Raw genomic sequence first — 26,649 nt, 5'->3', positions numbered from 1 at the left:
TATAAAAGAAGAAAAAGAGAGGGGCAAGGAAAAAAAGCCTGAGAACAGACAACAAATCAGGCAATACTAGCCCTTAGGAAACTGCTTGCTACTGGTACGGGAGATGATTTATTCAAACCTGGATATAAAATAAGCCTGCAGTAGCCCTCTGCTGTCTGTTATTGTCCCAGGATTATGATAATTAAGCAATTTGTATTACCTGATAGCGATAAGAAAAATAAACCCACGTTTATGACACCGTATCCCTTGGATTTTACACGGTAGTTACTAATGCATTTTGGTTACCTGGTGAACATAATATTCAAGATCATAAAGCGCCGCTACTTTTTCATCCAGCGTGGAGGCAGAGCTGTTGAATTTGCTGATTAATTTAACCATAATTTCATAATCTGTTTCCATCTTCACGTTCAGCTTTTCAAACTCCTCCTTCAGCTGCTCTATGGGCCGGAACTTCTTCCTCACCTCTTCCTCGTGAGCCTTGAAAGCAGAAGGAGGAAACCAGATATAAAGGCAGGTGATAAAGAGAGTCAAGAAAGATGTAGAAAGAAACCCCAGCCCCAGGTTTACAAGGGGAACGTGGCTGTCTATGCAAACGATTTACCGCTGTGCATCACAGATAGGAGGGCAGTGCTGCAGGGTCCTCCTGAGAAGCCCAGGAACGCCGTTATCTGTAAGATACCCACCTTGGGTACCAGGAAGCACTCCCCGAGGAGCTGAGCCTGTACCTAAGGGCTTTGTCCACCATTTCTACGTCCTACATACTTTCCAAAACACCGTCAAGCCCAGAGGCAGGCACACGGAGAACAGCACTCCATTTGCCTACAACTCGATGTTCTCAAGACCTGATTGTAAAAAGCCTTTAAGAACCTCCCCAAGTCTCACAGCTGACCCTGCTTGGAGCCGGAGACCTCCGGAGGTCCCGTCCAGCCTGAACTGCCCAGTGACTCCATGCCGGTGGCATCAAGGAGATCTCTTCAGATGTGTATGAAGACGCATTCCAACCATTTAACGCATTTCAGGATGGCTTTGTTGGGGAAACATATGCAGTTGCTGGCGGGGACAGAAGCTGTCAGAAAGCGAAGCGGGGGACGGGCTGCGAGGTGGGGGCAGCCGGAGTGCCGTGCCATGGGGCTCGGCCAGGGGATACCTCGTCACGCAGCGCGGCTCGTCTCCCTCGTACAACAGCACCCCAAGGGCTGCGATGAACCGAGAGCTGCGGAAAGGCACGCGGTGAGAAGGAAAAGGTTCTGCCAGAGATCTACGAGAGCTCCAGAGCTTGGCAGGGACCGATTCTCCAGCATCGGCACCGGTGACACTGGGGCAGGCGGGGACAGAGCCTGCTGCTGCAGGGGACGGAGGAAGCAGAGAGCCCAGACTGAAGACGGGCTGCCCCGAGAGCAGGAGAAAGCGAGAAAGCCCCTTTTGAAAGGGAGTCAGTCACAAATGAAAATATCAAACTGTGTTTTTATAGAAGAGTGACCCCCAGCTAGAGGGTCTGCAGGCGCAGTGCTCCCCCCGCACGCACCGCCCCGCTCCCCCACGCCTGAACAGAAGCCGAGGGCTCCAGCCATCAGAGAACAGCAACAACAAAAAAAAAGAGCGATGGAAGTAAAGCGTTATCGATCTAACGGCAGCCGTACAATCGGCGCTAATGACTCCTGGCCTAATTACTACAGGTAGCACATGGCAACACAGAACACCATCCCCACCCCAACCGCCCGGAATTGCTTTTGCAGGAGCACAGACGGGAGCGGGCTCACTGTAACTCAATTTACTTTGACACAGTTACTTCAAGGATGAATTTGCTCCCTGCAGGAGCGATTTCAAATGGAGTACTTTAGGTCCATTAGATGTAGCTGGTTTTAGCCCAGTTGCTGGGACAATAGCTATTCTAACGGGGTTTTTTTTTTAAATACAGCTTATTTTCACATATTAGTATCGCTAATTTCTGCATTTAAATGACACTCATTTCAAAAAGTCCTGCCAGCAGTAACGCTGGCTGCTACATAACCTTATGGAAACCAAAATAATGCCCTGGTGCAAGACGGGGGAAAAGGACTTTCTGCGACTCCAAGACTTTCTAGCTTTGACTCCTACCTCGGTTTTCCTTTGACTGTGACAGCGTCAAAGCAGCAGGAGGAGTCAGGGCTTAAGGAAATGCTGCTGAGTGTAAGAGAGGAAAAAGGCTGTGTTACACCTGATGAGTCACATCTCATCCCACCAGCGTCACGCCAGCGGCTGGGGACCAGCTCCAAGCCTGGAGAGGGCTGAAAGTAGCACTTACATTCTCTTTTACTTTGGATTGTGGCCTATTTGTAACTACATTGGAAAATGAGAGCTTATATAAGGAAACGTCAACCTGTCTTTCACCGTGGCCATTTGGGTTTTACTACCCAGGGTGTGAGATCAGAAACCTAAAGCAAGGAGGAGAGCGAGTAGCAAAGTAACTTCCTTTACAAATACCACCACGCTGCAATCCAGTCCCGTTTGGGCATCTGCACACATTTTTGTGAACCAAGCGGCAGCTGAATAAATAAATCAAAACAATGGATAAAAATCCAACCAAACAACAGAAAGGACATCAGCCCGCGGGTTCACACAAGTGTTTGCAAGTAACTTTTTTGCATTATTAACTCCGGTCTAATCACATCAGCATCAGAAAGCTTAGGGGAGCAGCATCACGCCGGAGAGCTTATGGACCATACGTGCTTTGGGTTCACGGGAAAGATCCCATAGCTTGACTTTAGCATTGGTACGCCAAGAACGGCAGGAAGAAATTCGGTGTCTGGACGGCTCAGGTGGACGGTCACGTGGACACCGTGCGCCTGGTTTGCCAGTTGAGGTCTCGCTCACTTGAGGAAGGACCAGGAAGCAGCAGCACCCGATGGCTGATCCGTCGCTAAACTGCTGATGCCAGCCCGCTCCGCCACTGCGGCCCCTCTCCCCCTGCCAGCCCACGGGGTAATTTTTACCGAGAAACACCCCGAACTGTGAGAATATACTTAAGTACTTATTAGCAGCTTGCAACACAAGGCCTTTAAGGCTGAAATTAATAAAATGGACCTATTCTTACAGAAAACCCAGGATTACTACAAAAAAGGGTGAGAGCTTCCCAGGGAACTCTACCACTAACAGCCTAGCAAAGGTATTTTAGGTCCACGTTCACCAGAAGACTCTGCATAGGATTTTCCCGAGCGATTACTTTAACCACCATATTTCTGAGACGTGCAACGTAGGGCGTTGGCATGCGCGTACTGTGCATCGCTTCGGAAACAGGGAATCGTTTCCTTACCTTTCTTTCTGCCTTCTCGCTTTCCTTCATTTTAGCCAACGCTTTTTTGAGCTCTTGGGACGTGAATGAATTTGAGTCAACATCCACCTTGCCCAGCCTTGCAGAGGAAACAAAAGAGTTTACGAGTGAACAGTTGTATCTATAATATTTTCATTGTGATATACTAGCGACCGACAATGTCAGGAGGAAAGGGCTAAATTTCCAGGCGTCTCACTTAAAACACACAACAAACCTCCGCGTGCTAGAAAAGATGCGTCCAAGTGCTGTATTTTGTGTGCGGTTTGCAGACAGCTCACCCTGACAATCAAAAACGGCTCTGTAATCTGCACACCGACCCAAAATCTCAAGTCCTAATGCAGTAAATACAGCTGATGAATTTATGCCTCTGAATTTCACGTAGCAACACAGAAAAGCAGGGAACGTTTCAGAGGAAAAACAAAACAGCACCGCTGCGCTGCTAGATCATTGCTAAGGACTTGCAAGCTTTAGCTGGAGATTTACAGCTGAAGTTGTGATGACCGTCGTACACAAAGTTAGGGCAAGGGTAAATCCCACCAGAAATTACACAGAAATGCTAAAAAACATGTTGCGTTGCTCTCTGCGCCCATCTCGTTGCTTCAGAGAGCGTTTATCTGGGCCACAAACGATGTTGCACAGAAAAAAGGAAAGCCAACTGTTGAGGCGTGACGGAGCTAAAGAGCCTCCGAACCGGAGTGACTGGGACAGCGAGGGAAGCAGTGGCGAACCCCACGCTCGTCAGGGAAGAAAATTCCCCATAGTAACTAAACCTGCCTTTGTTAGGAGGGCGCCAAGGGGAAAGTCAGCACCTTTTAAAACAAATTAAAAAACGTGGGTGCAGGGGAAGCCGTGTGATCTAAGGAGAACGCGGACAATAGCTGACGCGCCAGCGAATGCTGCACGCCTGCCGACCGCACCGAGTTACAAACAGTGCTGTCTGGCTCAGGTCAGCACAAACCGAGCCCCTCACAACGGCTCTGACGGTTCAAGCTCAGAAAGCAGGTTCGGAGAGACGGCTGCAGACATCGCAAAGGAATAAACGTCACTCGAAGAAGCCACGTGGCAAATTTAGTGTCAGTGTCACGGCACAAGACGCCATGAAGGTGCCTCTGCATCCATGCTCAGGGCACTGCTGCTGCCGTCCCGAAGGGATCACAAAGGACGGGGCTCTGCCTTCAGCACTGCTGAACTCTTAAACCAGCAATGAAGTCTCAGGAAGAGACAGCAATTGTGTGCACCAGGGAACCCGGCCTTTAATAAAAGGCACGAAACTCGCAGCCCGCCCACCCCTGATGCTTTGCATCACTGTACCTTTTTCTTCTTCTCTCTTCTCTCGTGTCACTTTTTCCATTTTCACTATCTGGGAGCTTGGCTTCTCTCTCTCCCGTCTGCAGATTTAATCGTACGTGTGACCCTGCAGGAACGGCCTGACCTACAAACAAAGGTTGGGTTACTTTAGACACGCGCATTATTTCAGCTTTGCGCAGGAAGGGCAAGCTGAAGGCGCACGTTCCTACCCGAGAGAAAGAGACACAAAAGCTGTTCACCATGCGGGATGAGGGAGCGGGCCATCCGCCCCCCACCACTGTCCCCCTCCACCAACGTCCCTTTGATCCAAGTGACACTTCAACCTCGCAGAGATGCCACCGTGACCCACCAAACCTGTCCCCGGGCTGGCTCCGTGCCGCGGGGGAGGAGGGAGCCCAAGCCCAGCAGAGCACCAGCTCCCTCCCGGGCCAACTTCTAAAAGAGCACTAAAACTCCACATCAGGAGGAGATGTGGAGACTCTCGGAGAAAGGGGAATTGGTTGCTGATGGGGGTAGAGAGCATAAAACACAGCTGCCAAAATGAAATCAAAGCACACCGCAGAGCACAGCCAGGTACGCTGAATATCAAGTGTACCCAGACGAGGCTGTGTTGGTTTGGAAATATTGTATTAAAAGGAATATATGATCACTGCGCTCTGCCAACAAAAATACACAGAATACATTAAGCTTTGCTTTTAAATGCAGAGAAGATGGGAAATTCAGGGTGTTTTTTCTTGGTCACAATTCGCCACGAACACGTCACGACGGCCAGCTGTCACACTGGGATGGAGGGACGGCAATATTTAGTTGCTTCTTCTTGATGTCGCTTCCTCTTCTTTCAATGCAAGAAATCCGCCTGCTTAGGAGAGCGGGGAGAGAGAGATCTCAGCCGCACACCGACGGACAGACAGACAGACACACAGCTGCTCACATTCCTCTTGCTCGATGAGGTTTCCCTATTCAGCCTTTCCTTTATCTGTTTCCTTTTACCTAAAGGGACGCCTCGATAAAATAACGCAGCAGGCAGGAGACAGGTAGCATCTCCCACCAAAGGGAAGCGAAGACAAGGATAATTATTTCGTACAATAAATACAGGCACTCAAAGACAAAATGCTGTAGTCTAGGGAACGACCGCATTGATCCCCCCCTCTTCAAGACCAAAGAGACATTTCACTGATCAAAGGACCCGGTGCTTCCTACATAAGACTGGGATGTTTGTCACAATTCAGACAAAAACATTTCAAAGCCTGAAGCCATCCAGCAGGTATAAATGCATTTAGGAAAAAAAAAAAAACAAACAGAAAAAAAAACCCAGGAAAATCCATTTTGGAGGATTTCCTATTAAATCAGGGTGCATTTCTGACAGCTCCTCCTTCTCCCCACCGTATCCTGTCCGTAGGAAGTTGCGTTGGTCGGATACATGAGGGGACAGACCTTATCATCTTAAACTATGCATGGACAGGCTGGATATGCCTCCTCCGTACTTGGAACGCTTTCCATCGACAGGCCCAACCCTTCTTCTGCTCCTTTCCTTGTGATATGCGGGAGCTTTCACCTATACGTCTGTCTAGAAGAGCGTCTTCCCCCTTGGAAAAGGTGAGCTTTGCAGAAATTCCCTGCGATAGCCAAGCTTTCCCCCTCGCCGGCGATGCAGGCAACGCAGCCGGGACGTCAAAAAGGAGTTTGTAGGATCTCCGAGAAAAGGACAACATCGCATCTCCTCTGCCCGTTTCAGGAGACACCAAGGCAGGGAGCTGCCAGCGAGGAAAAAAAAAAAAAAAAATTATAAAATGGCATTACGTGCTGAACATACGGGGTGCATGAGGACATCTTCCTCCTCCGCAGGCACGACCAGCACTTCGGGGAGAAAGCGAGGGGACACTCGCACTGGGACAGCCCAGGTTGCAACCACAGCACTCGCTGAAGCAGCTCCTGAATTGTCACATGAAGCCAGAAATAAATGTCCCTGTTAGAAGAGTACAGTATATTCTGGCTGTCGTGCTCCCGGTACATCTGGCCACATTAGTTCCCTCGGTTGCCAGGGGAGAGGAACGCGGCTGATGGGCTTTGCTTAAAAGAAACAGCAAAAGGGAAAGCGAGGGAGCAGCCTCCAGAAGGGCTGAGCGACTCCCGTGCGACCAGTCCTCCCAGTTTCTATTTTCAGCGAGCCGTAAATAAAAGAAAACGTAAACCCCGGCGCCCACGAGCTCACAAACCCGGCGCAACCGAATTAAGGAGGTTGCCATCAGAGAAGACACAAACCTTTCCTGCTTCTACTTCTTCCGCACCGTCCTAAGTGAGATTTGACCCAGACCATCCAAACCCCAGGGCAGAAATCTCAGCTCTGATGTATTTAAGCGGCTTCCGTTGCTACAGGGATTTCTTCTTGCCCCTGTGCACAGCAGCGGAGATTCACGCCACAGCAGGACAAACATCCCGCTTAATTAAATAAACCAAGACAAACGTCTCTGTTTTCACCAAAAGATTGGTGTAGCCGCTTAAAACATGCCAGAGGTTTGAGACAGGATGAACTCTTCAGTCTTGTTTAAGTTTGGGGTATTTTGAAGTATTATTTATAAAGAGTGTTTCAAGGGTGGGTTGACTTGAATAATGTGATTAAAATTGCCGATTTACAACGAGCAAGCTGGAAATCCTGAATTTTAATGTTTCAATATGTAGCTTCCAGACGCTTCCCTTAAAAATAGTTGAGTCTCTCTGATTCCTATATAATTTGAAGCTATTCAACTACTGGGAGCACGCACCGGAGCGATACACATGTAAGCAATTACACAGCTTCACGTGCTGCTGATACAGAATCACACTCTTAATAGCTTTCCCCCCCCCAGAGGAATTAATTTTTTTTTACTTATTGTTTGTATTAAGTCCCATTTAGGAACTGAAACTCAATTAAAAAAAAAAAAAAAAACACGAAAACAAGTTTATATTGACCTTTTTTCTCCTTGACACCTTAGAAAAATAAACGACGTCTATCCAAACTGCGTATCCGCGTTACCGAATGAAGCTGAACGGTCTCGCTTCCCAGAGACCTCCCAATCCTACAGCCGCTAGATCCCACCCTGTCCTGCTCCCTCGCTCTTTATAAAGGGAAAGAAGAGTTTCCATTCTAATTAATTTCCCACCTCCGAATCATCTACCCAGACTGGGTGGCAGCTTGGAGGTCCAAGGGAGCAGAAACAGCTGGGAAAACCCCTCCATGAACCTGCAGAAAAGGCTGTAGCTGCCGGAGGAGGCAGCCGGCAAACTCCTTCCCCCACAACCGGCTTTGGACGCTTTGCCACTTAAAAACCAGCCCGTGCTTGGAATTTTTTAAACCACAATCGACACAGAGTTGAACACCCATTACTGCATCAGCTTGGCTTGGTGGATCGAGGAGGAAGCCATGGGGTCTAAGCAGAGCGCCCAGCGTCCCTGACGGGGACGTGCCGCCCGCCTGCCCTGCAGTGGCTCAGCCAGAAAGATAGCGTCCACCAGGTGAAATACTGGCAGAGGCTAACAAACGCTTGCCGCCGCATGGATGACAAGGTATTTCTTGGGAATAAACATCAAAGAGCAAAGCGACAGTGTTTATTTTCCACGGAGAAGACACTGATCCTGTGGCAATGCGCTGCTAGGACGGCGTTATTCCCATTTTTGATTTAATCTCTTTATCATCGCAGAAGCACAAACGCTTTCTGACTTAGACCGCTCGCCGGACAAACCGTCCTGGGTGCTGCCACGCGCATCCGCAGCCGAAAAACACCTGGGCTTGTGGAGGTCCTTCCAGTGCACGAGCATTCAGCTAATTTGGATGTGTTCTGTCTGTCCTGAAAGCTGCTCAAAGTGACGCAGAGGAAGAATTTAATTTATAGCCCTCTTCTTTTAATCTTGGTCAGCCAGAGTTTTTCAGACATCTGTTTATTTCTTCTTATAATATATTAGGCGGAGTAACAGCACCAGAGTCGGCTTCAAGGCAGCAGCTCACTTGCAGGGGTTCTGCTGACATTTATAAACTGATCCTATTTCTCTCTTGTGTTTTATGTTATCAGCTAAACCTGTCGACTTAAATTATTGCCTTGAAACCAAATCACAGTTATCTATTATTCTGTTATGTGTACGTTTACTGAAGCTCTACACCTATATCAAGCTTTGCAGAGGCCGAAAGCAAGCCGACAAATAAACAAACAACTAGAAACCAGAACATGCTTCCACCACGCTCGGCAACTAAAGCAAGAACAAGGCGCATTATATACAGGATAACTAAAAGCAGAGGGCTGCTGTGCTGAAGATGCATCACGTCGTAATATCCAAGTAACCCCATCTCTCCTTCTCTAGACCAACCAAATGACCACCCGTGTTTCCTCACTAAAGAAAAAAGGTCTCATCCTCTTCAGCGGCTCCTTCCCAGTACGTCATTCCATTTAGCGCTGGCCACAGGTGGTTTTGCATCTCAAGGCTGAGCCCCAGCTCACCACGCAGCAACAGGCATCAAAAATACCTGGGGAAGTTTTGCATCATACACAGACACGTAAATCTCACACTGGGATCCTGCAATAACTCACGACGCTCCTGGCAGCGGCTTCCTCGTCCCCTCCCTTGGGCCTCCAAGCTGCCACCCACCGACCTACCCAGCAAGAGAAGCTCAAGAAGGACGTGAGATTCTCCCCCTCTAGAACCACCTTCTGGCACCACGTTGTCCCCCACGGCAGGGAAGTGTTCCCTTGGAAAGGCTTTTCCAAGCGGGGAAAAAAAAGGGTGATCCAGCTCAGCGAGGCAGATCCCCTGGTTTCTCCCCAAGTGAGAGTCCTCATTTGCCATCGCAAAAATAAATATAAACCTATTAACGGTGTGAAAACAAGCCACAGTTATGAGTCAGTAACCGGCTCCGCAGTTCTCAGAAATCACCTTGGTATCTGAGCGAGCGTCAGATAGCATCTACAGTTCTTTACTCTTTGTTTTCTCTCGGCGCAGGGGAGCGAGGGGAAAAGGGACTTTATTTCTAATACAGGCAACAAAAGAATCCGTGAATCAATACGTGAATGTTCCCAGCAAAACAAACCGGCAGCGCTGCGATATTAAAAATAATAAGGCTGCACAACACTGACAGAGCATCTGCAAAAAGTTATCTGATGGCACTGTACCTACTCCTTTAATAAAATAATGATTAAAAAACCAAACAAAAAACAACAAACCCAAAAGGAGACAAATCCCAGGAAGCAGCAGAGCTCCCCTCTGCCGCATCGCTGGCATTGCCGGCTCCCGGAGCCGCCACTGCCACGGGTGGGTAAATGGGAGAGGCTGGGGCATGCCGCGCTGCCATGCACAGGGGCACGCAGCCACCCCGGCACTCGCTGACGCTGCCCGCCCCCGCCGCCGGACGGGATGTCACAGGAGCACGGTGCTCTGGCCGCACGAAGACGGCGCCTGTTTCTCACGCCAAACGCAGGGCTCGGAGGAAAACAGATGAAGCAGCCCCGGTCTGATGGGGCTCGGCGCGTGCTCTGACTCCGGACTCTCCGGTTAGCGCTGTCAAGCGAGGAAGCAGCAGAGCCTGCCTTCTTTTTATTATTTTTTTTTTTTTCTATAAGGGTGAGTCATACCACTCCTTGGATTGCTTGTTATTTCAAAACAGAACATTTTTACATACAAAAGGAAGGGAAGATGTGTATAAGACACGGGTCAAGAGGAGATGGATTACTGGTGGGAAGAGGAAGCCCAGAGCGAGCCTGAATCTCATTTTGCTACTTCCTGCCCCTTTTTCACTTATCTACAGCCTTTTGTATTAGTTCGCTTTCTGGCACTCACAGCTCCTCCCAATTAAGTGCCACCGGAAAAGGTCATTAATATGCTATATATCACCTCATCCAGATAGCTGGCGGAGAGGTTTAACAGCATCGGACCTGGAAACTTCCCCCAGAAGCCGCCCCAGCATCCCCCAGCGTTTCCCAGCGTAGCTCGCCTGCAGCGCAGGCGGTGAGACAGCTCTGACACCCGCGTCCACCATTTCAAGCAGGAACCCCTACGACGCCGGACGAAATGCTTTGCACAAAGCCACTTCACCTGCAGCGCTCGTATCCATCAGGTCTGTGCTTCTGCTGGGAAACCGCCGCCGCCTGTTGAGCGCGGCGCATCCTTTGAGAAGCACCACCCTGGGCACCGCCTCTGGTCTCTCAGGTCCACACCATCAGCAACAGCAGGGGCTCTAATTACCTACTGTAATTAATTACAGAGAAAACTCTTTTTATAATCAGCATGTTCTTAAACTGTTGCTTAAGCACGTGCTGGCAGCACCTGCAGGGGACGGGATGCTGGATGAACCCCTGCCGTGACCCACCATGCCAGTTCTCCCAGGGGCTGCCGGCCGCGCTGCCTCTGCCTGCAAATCCAAAGCCCTGGTGGCGGCAGGCTGGTTTTACCACCGTTATTTTGTCTTATCACTGTACCCTGCTGCGTGCAAAGGACCAACAAGGATAAAGAGACGTCCTCCTCTTCCCGGGGATTACGGAGGAAACCATGAGAGGGGAGTTTTGTCCTTACAGCACGAGCAAACAACTCAAACTGCTGTTTTCTCCTGCCTCCCAGAGCACGCAGACAAACACTGAGCCGGCAGGGCCTGATCCCCAAGCCACGGGTATTTAACTCTCGGCAGCAACCCACACCAACGTCCTCCAGAAACGCCTGAACGTGATGAATTGCTGAGAGCCTGAACAAACAGTTACAAAAAACTTAAAAAAAATTCAAGGCTGTTTCAGGCAAAAGACACTTTAGTTGGTTAGGTCACCAGATAAACCTTTTATATAATGCTCCAAGCAATGCTAATAAACACACTGCAATTCCATCACTCAAAATGGTGATGTCTAAAACACGACATCTTCACCAACACCGCTTTCACACCACGCTGCAGCGGAGCGGGGACAGAAGCCACCTTGAAATGCTTTCAGGCTCGCCAAGGGCAAACCCATTCCCAGTTCAGTGCCCAGCGCCGCTGCTGGCAGCAAAGCCATCCACGGGAAAACCCCAAAATCGCGGCACCGCTACCCCCCAACACAAAACGCCACCGTCCCTGCTCTGGCCTGGCGTCCTTAAGTCTCAAAGAAGCAGCGCTGCTTTCTGCTGGACTTGAACCCTAACTCAAACAGGGTGCAGAGAAAGGGCCATTTCCATTCCAGTTTCTCATTTAGCAAGAGAGAAGCTACTTACTGGTGCTCGCTGGGCTACTGCTTTCCCGTGGCTAATGCCACAGAGGTCACTGTGTGGACTCGGGGTGCTAAGGGCTCCGCGAAACCAGGGTTGCAGGGAGACACGTGCCCACAGTAAACCTTGGGAGAACTTCCTTTGATTTTTAATGCCAACCGCTTGCTTGCTGCAGTAATGACCGTGTCTTTAAACAGCAGCCATCAGCCCTACAGCTCAAAACATTTCTTCACCCGAAAAGGGTTTTAGAGCCGCTCTTTTGTCCTAGTGCTGAGAGGTCTTCTCTGTAATTTGTTTCCCTCAGCAGATATAATGAAAACGTCTTTTAAAATGACTCCAGAATCAAATCCCTCCTTCCGTGATTCGATCTGCAGCTAGCAGAGAACAAAGCGTCGCAAGGAAGGGGCTTTCCAGTAAGTAATACTTGGTTAGACATGTGAAAGCATCAGTTAAATTTGGACACTCAGTTGGACGACCACTTACAAATGCCATTTTAAACCGATCCAGCGCTCTCCCACGGCACCGGTATTTACGTTCTCTCCATTGATCAGCAAGCGCCGGGGGCCCTGAGCCCAGTTATTCAAACTGGTGGCACCCCGCGAGCACCAGGCTCCGGCTCCTAACGCCTCTTGCCAAATCCACCCGCTGCCTACGCTTGGCTTCGCCTCCGGCAGCGGGAGAGCAGAAGGGGAGGGAGAGGCAGGCAAACCCGGCGGCGAGGATCGACGGACTCCGGTTGAGGCTGTCAGATCGGGTCCATTTAACTCACGCCCACCATCGCCGGGGGCCAAAGAGATTATTCTGTGCGTAGCCCAGCCTCGCGCAGGGGTGCACAGACAGCAAAGCTCCCCAAAAACCCATCAAACAACCCCCGAGGACGAGAGCGCGTACCTCCCACCAGGTGTCGGCCGCTTTCCGGGATGCTCTGAGATAGTAAGCAATGGAAGCGAAGGCGGATGCTAGCGAGGTGCCTGGGGAGGAAGGCTCTTCGGGAAGGAGCGACGGGAGAGGACATATGGTGCCTCTCTGATGGGAGTCGCTGCTTTAGCATCTGTTGATGTATCTTCCGCTGCTGCCAATATAGAAAAGCTTCATATGGCGAAGAGCTCCTCGCAACAAGTGCTTCTGCCCTTCCACCTCCCTCTCCGCAAAGGCTTCTCCCTCACTTGCACCGCAACGGTGGGAAGTACACCAGGAAAAAAAAAAAAAAAAAAAAAAAAATAGGGGGGAAGGAGGAGGAAGGGTTGCCCTTTTGTAAAATTGGCAAAAACACGTGTTTTCACTTTATAAGCAAACGCTTATCTCCAGTTTCAAGCCAGTCATTTCTGATGCATTACCACCCAGCCTCGGTTACAGCGTGATGCATGTGCTTAGGGATTCAATACGAAGCACTTAATTCATTTTCTCTTTTGATATCGGGCTCGATTCTGTGAACTGCAGCAGTTTAGAGAGTTTAATCCCACAAAGGTCTGGGCAGCAGCAGAAAAGCGGAGAATTGATGGCGTCCGGCCCCAGCCCGATTATTTCAGCTATCCAACGGCACGCTGGGCTGCACAGACACGGAGCGACCTTTGTCTCACCATGTCGCCAAGTCAACATCTGAGAGAAACGTTATTTACAAAAGCCCGGTTTAATCCCTCTCCAGCTCACCAAGTTATTTATCCCCAAGCCTTAAGTACTTCATAATGTCACTACAACCTATTAAATAATTGTCATCCCACGGGTGTATTTGTTATACTAGAAAGCCCACCTGGGACACAAAGGCTTATCTACGTTCAGAGAAGATCAATGCAGAACGTAGGCAGAGAAGGACGAGGGGGATGACCAGGAGAATTAAGAACCTGACAAAATGAACTGAGGATGATGTTCATCCTGCCAAATTTTAGGCATCTAATACCTTTTTGAGCCAGGCACAATTGCCTTCTTTACTATGACAGAGATTAGCACCTCCAGAACATCATCAACCACCTCCAGAACATCATCAACCACAGCTGTCTTCCACATCCGTCACCCTCAGAGAGCCTCGGTTCCTCTCTCCAGTAACCGTTTTGATGGCCACCACAGATGGACGTAAAGGCAGAGAAAACCACCCCCAGAGAACCCAGCAACGTGGAGACATGGCAAGCACACAACTGCTCTCTAGGGAGGGATAATCTGTCAGGACCAACACCAGAGGGAAAACCAGGAGGTCTAAACTGGCCACAGTTAATCCACAGTTGGTAAGGAGGAGCTGAAGCCTAAGATCGTGCTACAGGAGGAAAAAGGGGCAAAAAAGAACCTATTTTCAGGGGGAAGGCTGGGAAGCTTGAGAAGGGGTCTTCACAACCCAGTCTCAGCGATCTCTGTTCCTGTCCTCAGCTTCTGCGTTTATGACTCAGTCAAGGCCGATACTGAAAAGATAAGACACGTTCAACAGCGGAAGACCAAACTCCCTTTCTCCAGCTACCACCGGGAGCGTTTCAGGACATGCGGTGCTGCTGGCAAGGTGTGCGCCTTATGGCCTCGGATTGCGTCTCTACTCCATGCGTGTCGGCTGGCTCATCGCACGCTTTCACACCAGCGGTCGCAGCAACATCCCGGCACCAACGTTCCCCTGAGCCCAGAGCATCCCCCAGAGCCAAGAGGGCCCGGGTCCGCAGACGGTTGGACAACATTCCCCCGCTTCAACGCTGAAAGGTGCCTGATCCCAACCGCCCGGCTGCGAGACTAGCACAACGTATTGGATAAACTCGTCTGCCAGCTACGCTGCCAAGCTATAGTGAGAACGAATTTGAATAATAAAAGCTGGAATAGGAAGATGCCTTGGAGAGAGCGTTGGTATAGTGCTTTCCTAAGCTTCAATTTAAAGCCTCCTTTCTATAGCTAATGCAGTCGTAGGGAACATTAGCCTAATTTTTGTCAAGAGAACTTGTCAACACTGCAGTATTTAAGATAGACGCTAAGGACTTGTTTTATCTTGCAGATAGATCACTGAGAAAGAAAGTAGTTGTGCCACGCTTGGTTCACAGGAAAATAAATCGACATTCTCCCCGAGCCTAATGAGGGGATGCTGTTTTATAACACCGCGTGCGCAAGCAGCCTCGCGGTTCATCAGCGCACACACTGCAGCTGAGTTCGGATCCACATTCACCATGGGGTTAGATCAAGGAATCCATGCTGGAGACGGGCCATCACTGGAGATGGGCACCCAGGGACACAGATGGGATCCAGGGACACAGAGAGAGGAGGGACACATTTCCCTTCCAGAGATATTGGGTAAAACGTTCAACCCAACTCCTGAAGGGTTGGGTCCTTCTACTGATGGCGCTCACCAGTCGAGCCGCAACCAGTGGACTACGATTTCAGGGCTAAGGGGAGAAAAGGGGTGGTAGAAGCAGAGAATCGGTTTTGCCTCCTCCGGGGTTCAAGCAGGAGGTCAAAATCGATCTTGCCTAGCCTGATTTTCAGAGATGCTTCATGGGCAAGTCAGCAGAAAGCGAAAAAAAAACCAACACAAAAAAACCAAACAAAAACCACAAAAAGAGAGGCTGTACCCTGCATCTTCGGGGAAAAAAAAAAATGTTTGCACAATCCCGCTCCCATCATACACTACTTTAAAGCATTACAACATTCCCAGGAGCCCGGGTGCGTTAATGCTGGCATGGTTTCACACTTCCCACATGCCAGCCTCAAGAGCTGCATCTGCAACAAGTCCGCGGTAACCACGCTGGCGCCCGTGGCATAAAGGCTACTCTGAGACTTGCAGCTCGCTCGGTGCGAAGTTGAAAATGCCCTTTTATTTGCAGTTGTCACTTGGAAGCAACAGCAGAATAACCTTGGTTTTGGAATAGAAATCAGCTTGCGGAGGAAGCCTGTGGGAGCGCGACCCCCGGGCTGCAGACTCGTGGGCAGGAGCGTGGCTCTGCTCCGCTCGGGATTCTGCGCTCGCAGAAGAACTAAATCATTACAACGGCCAGAAATGTCCCTCGGGAAGGAAATCCTCTCAAAGATAAATCAATAACTCAGTGTAATTTTAGCATGCAGCCAGGAGAATTTACATTGCCAGGAAGGCTGAGAGCTCTGCCACGGAGACAGAGCCACAGCATCATCAAACGGCCCTGCAGCGGTCCCCTGCGCAAGAGCTCAGGATCTGCGTATTTACTGCAACACCAGGAGCCTGGGCTCCACCGTGCCGGGACCTCTATGGACCCAAAACGAAACGGCAGCAAGCAGGGATGTGGGACGGCAAAAATCCCTTGCGACAAACCTACCTTTCCCCGGCTCTGTCCCAGCTGCCCTCCTCCGCAGCAGCGTGGCTGCTCTCCGCAGTCGTGGCAAATGCGCCCGCATCTCACAGGGTAAAGCCGTGCAATTAAAAAACAATGAATTAAAACAGGTAGAGGAGTCCGGGGGGGGTGGCGGGGGAGTGCTACAGCCACAGCCTTCCCCCCCGGCCAGGGTTACGTGGGTTCCCACCAGCCAAAGCACCCGCAAAATAAGGCGAGACAGTGATATGCTGCAGCACACAATGTGATTAATGACACTGCAATTTACGTAATTATATTAATGCAAAGTACACTTGGACCAATAAGTTCAAGGAAACTAATGACACTTTACAGCACTCTTCAGCACTGAGCAGTAACTCTAGCAAAAATAAAAAAAAAAAGACCCTAATTATTCAGTAGTTCCTCTCCTCCCAGATTCTCAGGGTCAGCTTGGAGGAGAAGGTGGCCTGAATTATATTTTCGTTTCCAGAACATCAACAGAATTGCTAACTAAGTTCCAGCGGCAAGGTCAAAGCCTGCCCGTAGTTATGCATGCCATCCCCCTCCCGCTTGCCGGCTCCAGCAAACGGCGGCAGCGCTGGACCCAGGAAGATCTCAGGCTGCCCGTGTCCTCTACGAGCGTGTCGAAAACATCCGCGCTCTGTGCTGCTCCTCCAGAGACGCGGTACCGAGCGCCTCTGCCATCTTTTCGCTCTGATCCCCAGGACGGATGGATAAACTACAGCAACTTTTTTCTTTAGAAGCTAAAAAACTGGCCTCCATGAAGCACAGTGTGTTTTACGTGCCTAGGAGTTGAACCTCACTGAAGAGAAGCCTGACAAGCAAGCACCCCAATCCCGCTGGCAGCGATTTGCTGCATACCCAGACCACCTACGTATTGCGTATCGTCACAACCAACGCGCGCGGCAGACGCGGAGCCTGTGCTGCCAATGCACAGAGGGCTCGGAACGAGCCCACCACCCGGCTTCACAAGAGCTTGAGGCACGTGGAAACCCTCCTTGCGCAGAAAACTTCTGTTGCTGCTCTTGCTCCTTCGTGCTTTCAGGACTTGCCACGTGCACATACACACACACGCGCGTGGTCCTCTCTCCTCTTCGGCAGGCACCTGGAGTGATGGATGCATTTTGGAGGACCCGTGCTGGCCACCGTCGTGTCGCTCCTCACAGCCTCCTTTGGTCCCAACAAGCTCTCAGATGTGCCCACGTTCCACCACGCTGCAAGGGCCTATATCTGCAAATCCAACTTTACAGGAGCTACAGACGTGGCCTGTGTTTTCATATTATTTCATCGAGACTCGGACTTTGCACCTCTGAAATGCCAAGGCCTGTTAGCAGAGCTGATCCAAGAAGCAACGTCAGAGCTCACGCCAGCACCGATCCAAAGAGCGGAAGATGCATTATGGCCACCCCAGACAAAACCAGGACAACCTCTTAAGCTCCTACGATGCAGAACACAAAGGTGCCTGAGAAGCCAGGGCAGAACAACTCTGCAAAGGCTAGACAAAAGAGGAGACCTCACAAGCATACCTCCGCATCCTATAGAAAACCAAAATCAAAACCACCGTTAAATGAATGGTCACACGTTCCGAGTCTCAAGACTGCACTCGTGGGTACAAGCCGGCAAAACTGTCCTGGTAGCTTCCAGGCTCAACAGCAGCATCCTGCAAGAGGGGACACGCAAAAAGCCAACTCCGCGATGATCAGGAAGACACATACGAAGCAATCCGTCACGTGGCAAACCGCGCGCACCCAGATGTCCTGCAACACAATTAGAAATCAATAGCAAGACGCAAAAACCCTCAACCACACAGTAAAATATAAAGAACACTTGTAATATTGATTTTAAAAGTGCCTCAGAGAAGAGAGTTGCGAAGGAGCCTGAGAAAGTAAAGCAAAATGCCGGAATTGAAAGCTTTTTTTTTTTTTCTTCCTCAAAAAGACATTAATAATGGATTTTCAATGCAAGAAGAAAAACTGAAACCCACACCAGATTCTCCTGGTAATAACAGCTTTCTGCAAAGCCCAACTATTAACGTAACAGGGACGTCCATCAATCAAGCACACAGAAAGTACTTTGAGAGCTAAAAAAGGAGCAAGCAAACATCTGCTTTTGGCAACTTAAATTTTGCCCTTAAGCACCAGGAACACAATAAATTATCAGAAGGTTGAGCTTGAACTCATTTTCTTCCATGCTGGAGAGCTGAACGCTGAGCTCGAGGGTAAAGGGACACAAACGTGCCGCCGCTGTGATTTGTGTTTGACAAAAAAAACGGGAGAAATGGACACAATTTCATTTGTAGACTGAGGAACACTTGAAAAACGCCGGCGCCGTTCTCAGCACCAACAAGGCAGCGGGCTCCCGACAGCAAACAAGTGGCACCACCCGCAGAGAAGTGACCGCGAACCATCCTTTGAGCCTGCGGCTTTCGCAACCACCTTTTTGTCATTAAGGAAGGTCTTGTGAACCCTTCTCCACCTTCAGCCATCCTCAGCCTGTCCAAGACCGTCCACACGCTGGAGCGGTACCAGGGTGGGATGACAAGACATGCAAACGTGCTCCGAGATGGCAGTCACGTCCCTCCTTGCTACCGCTCTCCTCTTCCCGTTGCCGCACACTCCCCGCGGGAAGCTGCGAAGATTAATGCAGATCTTCGGTGCCTGCGTTTCTTTCTCAGTGCTCTCACCAAGCCAACACTTCACATTTTGGGTCCCTCCAGCCTGACTGGGGTGCTAGCGGCAAACCTGAGAAAAGCCGGATTTACACCAAAAAACCCCGCCGCCAAAGAAAGTAATTGGGGTGGCCCCTATGCTTCTGCTTTTTTCAAACACAGTAGGTCAAAAAAAGTGCTGGAGATAATGAACAGAAGTTACTGATTCAACCAGAAGAAGCTGCAGGCATCGTTGCAACTAAGTCTTAATAAATTCTGAAGAGTGACACTATAAAATGCCACTATGGAAGCCTGTATTTATTGTCTCCCCATGCTTTCTATATCCAAGGTGCCGTGTCACGCTTAATAACAGTTTTTCTCCCCAGCTGCCAGTGTTGCAAATCCTGCCTGACACCTGACAAGCTCACGGTTGGGGTTCACCCCCCACCACCACCTCAAATACACACATCTCCACCCGACATGAAGCTTTGGTGGCATGAAGAGGGATAAATGATTAAACCAGTACTGCCCAGGCGACGCACAGGAGAGTACAGACGGTCTCCTCGTCTCTCAGGTGTGCTGGCTCCACAGGGCTCACGGCGATGCAGCGGGAGGGTATTTTTGTCCCTCCGGCGCTGATGGAAGCGATGCAGACAAGAGTCAGCCATTGCAGGAAGGTACTTTCATGCACGGCCACGTTTCAGAGCAGAAGAACGTCAAGAAAACCAAGCATCACTGCTGCCCGGTCCCTAGGAACACTGCTGGGCTGAACCACAGCCTGCAACAGCAGAGCAGCCCCGCCAGCGAGATTCTGCCCAGTGTCGCAGCAAGCTCTGCGTGAGGCATCAGGAGGTCCTCATGGAGAACCACAGAGAACCAAGAGGTCCTTCAGATCCTCATGCCAGAAGTGCAGGAAATCTCCCCTTCCAGGGCTCCCAGCTCAGCTATGACTGCACAGTGCACTTCAGTTGACCCCGAATCTTGCTTTTAGACCGTGGATACAATCTTTCTGGAGCTTTTCCGAGTGTCTGGTCTTAGGAATACTACACGATAGGCAAAACTTCAAGAAAATCACCTTTGCACTCAGTTTGTACGTGGGTTGCGCGGATGGATGCTTGACAACTATAAAGATGCTATCATCCCGCCCTGCCTGCATCTTCTGCACTGCAGAGGGGACAAAAGAAATCGCATGAACCACCTCTAGTTCACTTCAGGGGAAAAAAAAAAAAAAAAACAAACACCAAAACCTAACAAAAACACCACAGACAAATCAGCATATCAAGTAGAGAGAGAGCAAATAGGAAAAAGAGCCAGCGTAGGTGGTTTGACCTAACCTGAGGATCTTTGTTGGAGTGACTGAAGGAGAGCGTATACATTTCCTTCTCACAAAGCAGCTGCATTAACACCACTGGCCGACACAGCTTCATTTGGAAGCTCTTCCTCCTCTCCTGCTTGCCAGCAAGACCGGGCTTTCCCCGCAGGCGGCAGGGTGAGGTACAAGCTCTCCTCCATCACCAGCCTCGCTCTGCTCCTCCGTCAGGACATGTCCTTTCCACTTCAGGATGTAATGCAAAGGTTTGGAGAGCACCTGAAGAGATCGACATGGGTGTAAAGATGATAAAGCAGGTCTCAGGTGAAAAGGCTCTTGGCTTATCTTCCAACAAAGGCTCTGCTCCCGTGGGGCACCTTCATTCCAGCCTCTGGCTCCTGGCTCCAGCCCTGCTGGGCCCTGCAGCTCCCTAGCACCTGGTCTCAGACACCACTTTCTGCTGCCTCTCTTCAGAGAGAGGTCTCCAGTAACTCTTCCCATGTTTGCTCCGTTCAGGTTTCAGCTGGTGTTAGCAAGGGGGACAGTCAGCACCACCAATAGGATTTGCATCTCTCTGTGAAGCCCACCATGAGATCCTCTGCCATACAGCACCACAGATCAGTCAAAGTTGGAAGGCATCTCTGGAGATCACCCCGTCCAAGCCCTGCTCAAGCAAGGTCACCTCGAGCAGGTTGTCTTGTCCACGACTGCGTCCAGTTGGGTTTTGAACGTCTCCTAGGATGGAGACTCCGCAACCACTCTGATGGAGTTGACCTGCTCCAGTGCTCAATCAATACAGTAAAATGGATTTTCCTGTGTTTAAACGGTTTCTTCTATTTCTGTTTGTGGTGTCGAGGTCCCTCTGAAGGCGCAGCTCCCACTCCTCCCAGCTTCCTATCATATAGTCTGTAAACACCTTCACAATACCCGGAAAAACCTTCACAATTTGCCACCTCGTTACAGCTCTAGTGAATCAAGATAGAGAGAGGCCTAATCATTTTTGCATGTTATCGAGTGCAGAACAGTGAGATAACTGTAATTAGTAGCACCCTGGTTAGCAGGTTAAATGATAGTATAATTAATGAAGAACAATCGGGCTTTGTTTCAAATACAAAAAGCAACAGATTACATCAAAATGCAAATGCATCTTAAAATACAGTCTTGATGATAACGTAAAGGTGCTTTCAGAAACACCGCCAGACAGAAAAGGAAAGGTTTCGCTTGGGCTGAATGACAAATCCTAAAAATAAAACCTGGTCCAGGGGTAAAATGTAAATTGTTGATTAGATCTATTTACTCACACCCTGCAGTGACGGGAGAGACAGGCAGCTTAATGTTTCCTCTTTTACTTTGCAGGATCACAGGCACATTCCTGTTAGTGCCATTGCCGCTTGCAAGGTCTTTGCAACCCTGGGAGATCTCCAGCAGAAGAACAGAAGAAATACCAAGTGACAGACTGCATACATTAATTCAGGATGCAGAAAACATCCTGTTGCAAGCGAATGACCCAAGCAAAACTTCCTGCCGTCTTAAGGAGCAGGCAGAAAAAAAAATCAAGAGAGAGGAAAGAATCTCGGGACTGAAGAAAGAGCTTTTGAATCTGAAATGTTATCCTTAATTAGAATTTCCAACGCCACCACACTTTCTCCTTCCAAGATGTAAACACATAATAAAAAATTAAACTGGAATATAGCGTTGTAAGGGTTCTTGCAATAAATGGGAATTAGTTCTACAAAACATCAGGACAGACCCAAGGAGATTACATTTCTTTCCCAAGCTTATGCTGGTAAAGCAGAGCTGGAAAACCAGAGACATATATTTATTTTTTAACTCAGAAGTTTCCTTGAGATGTTAAAGGAAGCTGTTTGGGTAAAGCGGGGACGTTTGTTTCAATGTGCTGGATGATTTGTCTGATCCCCAGCATCCACGATGGTGCTTTGGGGGGAATTCAATGCTTTCGCGGCCATGAAGCAACCCCCGGGGTTTCATGGGGATGGAGGTCGGACCCGCGGCTAAGCAAGGGCGCGTTGCAATGCTGGGAAGGCTCGTCCCACAAAACATCATCCTGCATTTGAAGTGTAAGGGAGTTGCTCTGATTATATTCGGTCAAACCTTCGGAACCATTGAAGTGACTCTGGAATCCAAGTCACGCTGTTGAAAAAAACACTTTCCCGTAACACCTGATAAAAATGTTGGAGCCAAGGTCGTGGTCTGGCTTGCTTGCTCTGGAAGGAAGAGGGAAGATACCCAGACTGGAAATCCGAGATAACCAAGGCTGTATGCACTCCCAAAATGTTTTCCAGAAGGGAAAACATTTTTCTTCCAAAGCACTGTTACAAGCTTGAAATAACTGTGCGGACTGCTAGATAAAGACAGAGATAAAAATAGGCCCGTTATTAAATACTACTTCTTTAACAAGGTTCATCCTTCTAAACAGCCACGTGAAGGTTATTAATGTTATTACAGAAAATATCGCATGCTTGCACAGAAAACCATAGCAAGATATTCCTCATCGCCCGGCACGCATTTAACCATCTCTTAGCAGCTCGCACGCTCGCAGCATCCCTGGTTTGGCAGAAAGAAGATAAAAAGAGAAGCATGGGAGATCCCCTCTCGGGGAAACAGTCTCCTATTTCAAAGCACTTTTTGCCCTCCAAACAATGTAAATTTAACCGTGTGAACGATTCCACACTGCTTATGTCGACTGCTATGCAGCCGATACATACTTAATCTCTTCACTAACGCTACGCTTACATTATAACACCACCAGTCAGAGCACCATTAAAGCTAAGTTTGAAAATATTTTGGCAAACGCAGCCTAACTTCCTCCTGTTGTACAAAAAGAGCCGCTTGACTCTCAAACACCTCTGTCGCCTGGTTTATAGCCATTTCGGTGACCATGCGACCCGCCTTCTGGACACGGGGAAGGCTGTGGACGTTGTCTGTCTGGACTTTGGTAAGGCCTCTGACACCATCCCCCACAGCATTCTCCAGGAGAAGCTGGCGAATCATGGCACAGACAAGTGTACTCTTCGCTGGGTTAAAAACTGGCTGGATGGCCGTGCCCACAGAGTTGGGATTAATGGGGTGAAATCCTCTTGGCGGCCGGTCACCAGTGGTGTCCCTCAGGGCTCAGTTTTGTTTAATATCTTTATCAATGATGTGGACGAGGGATTGAGGGCACCCTCGGTAAGTTCGCAGACGACACCAAACCAGGTGGGAGTGTTGATCTGCTGGAGGGTAGGTAGGCTCTACAGAGGGACCTGGACAGGCTGGATCGATGGGCCAAGGCCAACCGTATGAGGTTTAATAAGGCCAAGTGCCGGGACCTGCATTTTGGTCACAACAACCCCAAGCAGCGCTACAGGCTTGGGGAAAAGTGGCTGGAAAGCTGCCCGGCAGAAAAGGACCTGGGGGTGCTGGTGGACGGCCAGCTTGACATGAGCCAGCAGTGTGCCCAGGTGGCCAAGAAGGCCAACAGCATCCTGGCTTGTATCAGGAATAGCGTGGCCAGCAGGGGCAGGGAAGGGATCATGCCTCTGTACTGGGCACTGGTGAGGCCCCACCTCGAGTGCTGTGTTCAGTTCTGGGCCCCCCTGTACAAGAGGGACACTGAAGGGCTAGAGCGCGTCCAGAGGAGAGCGACCAGGCTGGTGAAGGGTCTGGAGACCAGGGCATGTGAGGAGAGGCTGAGGGAGCTGGGCATGTTTAGCTTGGAGAAGAGGAGGCTGAGGGGAGACCTCATTGCCCTCTACAACTCCCTGAAAGGAGGGTGGAGAGAGGTGGGTGTTGGCCTCTTCTCCCAGGTGAATAATGACAGGACCAGAGGAAATGGTCTGAAGTTGCGGCAGGGGAGGTTTAGGTTAGATATTAGGAAGAATTACTTTACTGAAAGAGTGGTCAGGCCCTGGAACAGCCTGCCCAGGGAGGGGGTTGAGTCACCATCCCTAGAGGTGTTTAAGAAACATCTAGATTTGGCACTTCAGGGCACACTGTAGTGGCAGAGACTGTAGGGTTTTTTGTGAGCGTGTGGTTGGACTCGATGATCTCAAAGGTCCCTCCTTTCCAACCATGAAGATTCTATGAGTCTATGATTTTATAACTAACCTGTAAAACACTGTGGGGCATGGAGTCATACAATACATCGTTACATCCTTGTTTTGGTTATGCCTCACATCCAAGCCCATGGCTCTATGTTAGAGAAGCTGCAAACTTTTATCTCGGCTGCTCAGAAGCGCAATTAGTTTTTAGCAGTACATGTATCACCGCAGAAGACTCTGTACAACCAGCTCGTTTAACGAAACCAGTAACACCACAGCCAGGAAGGGACAGCATTCATCCTGATTCACCGAAAGCCCGTCTCAGCCCGGCTTCGCTCCTAAACAGAGCAATCCAAGTAGTAAATTTAGAGTGTTTTCTCCCTGACTCCAGTGCTGCCAGGATACCGGCAGTTCTTGAAATGACAGAAGACAACAGAAGTTTTAGCTGTGTTTGAGGGGGAACAAGAAATCGCCTCTCAGTTCATTTCACAAATACTGAACCTCCTGGACACGCTGGGAAAACAACGGTGGCAAAACTTCCCGACACACAGAGAAGCTGATAGGAAACACGGGGAAACAGCCCTGTGAGCCAGCCCGGTACCTGGCCACGCTGAACGTGCCACGCTGAGCCCACTGCTCCGAGCCATGTGCGCTGGGGCTGGGCACACCACCAACCCCTGCCATTACGCTTAATTAAAACCTGCAAGTGAAGCGTACTGACACACAACAGTCCATTGCTGCCCAGTTCCCAGGAATGATGTGGTACCAGGAGTGATGCAGTCCTAAGGTCTCACATTATTTAAATCTAATTAGATAGATAGATATATAGACACTGCACTTACAAGATGCTACAAAATCTATAATCAAAACTACATTACTACAGTTGTCAAATTAGAGAAGCAGAGTGGGTTTTTTTTGTTTTTTGTTTTTTACAATGTAGGAGTATTTTTTTATATTTTTTTTCAATTTTTTAACATGCGCGTTCCGTTACTGACCTATAAAGTTGTGTTATTTGCTACAGTTTCCCATTTCTTAGCGTGAACGACAAAGGTTCTGCAGTTCTGTCCTCTCCTGGAAAAGGTCAGCTTTGTGCCCAAGGACCCAGCCCAGTAACATTCCTGGTGGTTTCACGAGTGCCTCAACTATACGGGTCCAAAGCCACCGACACCTCGTGGGGACGGTAGCAGTGGCTCCGGGCAGCTCACCGTGCAGAGGACGGCCAGCCCAGGCCTGCCTCGCAGCCGGGACGCCGTCCTGCTCACCGCGCAGTGCTGGGCTGCCCTTGTCTGCACAGTGAAGAGACTGCTTGACAAGGAGCAGGTGTGCAGCCCCTGTGGGCACCCTCTGCATTCCCAGCTCAGAGAACCCGCTGGCAAAGAAAATCCAAGCGGATAATGCAGAGTATGGCTGGAGACAGGTAACAGCACTGCCCTCATCTGCACAGCTGAGCTGGGAAGACTCACACAGACAATATCTCCATGTCCCAAACCTGGCATCCTTCAAACATTCCCTACTCAGAGGTTTCAGGCACCTTCTGTCTGCAAGCTCTCCAAGCATCTCCCGGGCAGTCCCAATCCTGCCCTCTGACAGCACCAGACAGGGACACACGGTTATCCCTCTTACGCACATCAGGAGAATTTACTGTTTTACGCGTCTGCCCCACGCCAGAGCCAGAAGCAGCACAGGGAGCTTCAGCCCTGGCACTTTTGCCAGAGAAGACCTTCAGTGTACAGAGGAATTGAGCACGAGCCAGTGTTAGGGAAACCCTCCACCCCATAATGCCAAGGTGTGAAGTCACGAGGATGGGGAAACCAAGGGAGGAGAGAGGAAGCATGTGGTAATAAAAAGGAGAACAGGCACGAGATACACTTAAGATATCAAAAGCCTCGTATGCGAGAGGTCAGATGGAAAACAAGCAGAGGGAGTGTTGCCAGCGGCCATAACTCTGCCTCCAAGCTCTGAACGTTTGCAACCGCTCTCGAGCCTGCCTGGGCTTTCCTACCTGCTGTACTCACCCTGCAGCTCTCCCTGCTGCAGGCCAGAGAAGACTGTAACAACGCCACAGTCAAGATTTCTCCCCTCTGCACATCAGTAACAAGTTATTTTATATAAAAAAAAATAAAATGGAAAAGAAGCATTTCATCTGGTGCAAATAAGGTTTTTAAAATCCTATTTGCTTCCCTCTTCATGTGAACCTGTGCTGATCTGCTGAGGTTCCCATTTCCCGGATTACACATGTCCAGCTTTGCAAAAACGAGCATACCCTGGTGGTTTAACACCGTGTTTCACAGCCCTCTCTTGCCCGTGCTGACATAAATATTTCAGAGACCTGCGTTTGAGTTAGGTCTAGGTCACCCAGAAGCCAATGGCTTGGACGGATTCATTAATTCAGCAAAGCAATCAGCAGGACTCGGCACAGCTCAGGACATCCCGCTGAACGGCAGGAGCAAGACGCCCACCGTCGAGGTGTAAGGAAATCCTCGCCAGCCACCACATCACCCACGCGGGCTGGGGACAGCCCCTGGCACGGGAGTCCTGAGCCAAAGGGATCCCTCCTGCCATTACCTTCTCCTCCCAGC

The 26,649-nt window shown here is 49.8% G+C and overlaps 1 protein-coding gene across 6 annotated transcripts in view; it reads right to left on the bottom strand.

Annotated features, from left to right (window-relative positions):
- SIL1 (SIL1 nucleotide exchange factor) overlaps nt 1-26,649 on the bottom strand; it is a 99,213-nt gene that overhangs the window by 41,607 nt on the left and 30,957 nt on the right. For 5 of the 6 annotated variants that reach the window (XM_063348837.1, XM_063348840.1, XM_063348836.1 and 2 more), the window contains 3 exons: nt 4,622-4,742; nt 3,293-3,389; nt 286-477 (listed from right to left, as the gene is read on the bottom strand). In XM_063348837.1, coding sequence (XP_063204907.1) covers nt 286-477; nt 3,293-3,389; nt 4,622-4,742 — 410 coding nt within the window. Of the gene's footprint in view, nt 1-285; nt 478-3,292; nt 3,390-4,621; nt 4,743-16,059; nt 16,714-26,649 lie in introns of those variants that run through there. The other variant, XM_063348841.1, reaches the window with a different exon arrangement.

The sequence above is a fragment of the Chroicocephalus ridibundus genome, chromosome 11, assembly GCF_963924245.1.
Source record: "Chroicocephalus ridibundus chromosome 11, bChrRid1.1, whole genome shotgun sequence".
Taxonomy (NCBI): domain Eukaryota; kingdom Metazoa; phylum Chordata; class Aves; order Charadriiformes; family Laridae; genus Chroicocephalus; species Chroicocephalus ridibundus.
Note: the sequence above shows the minus strand (reverse complement) of the source record. Positions and strands in the feature narration are given on the sequence as shown.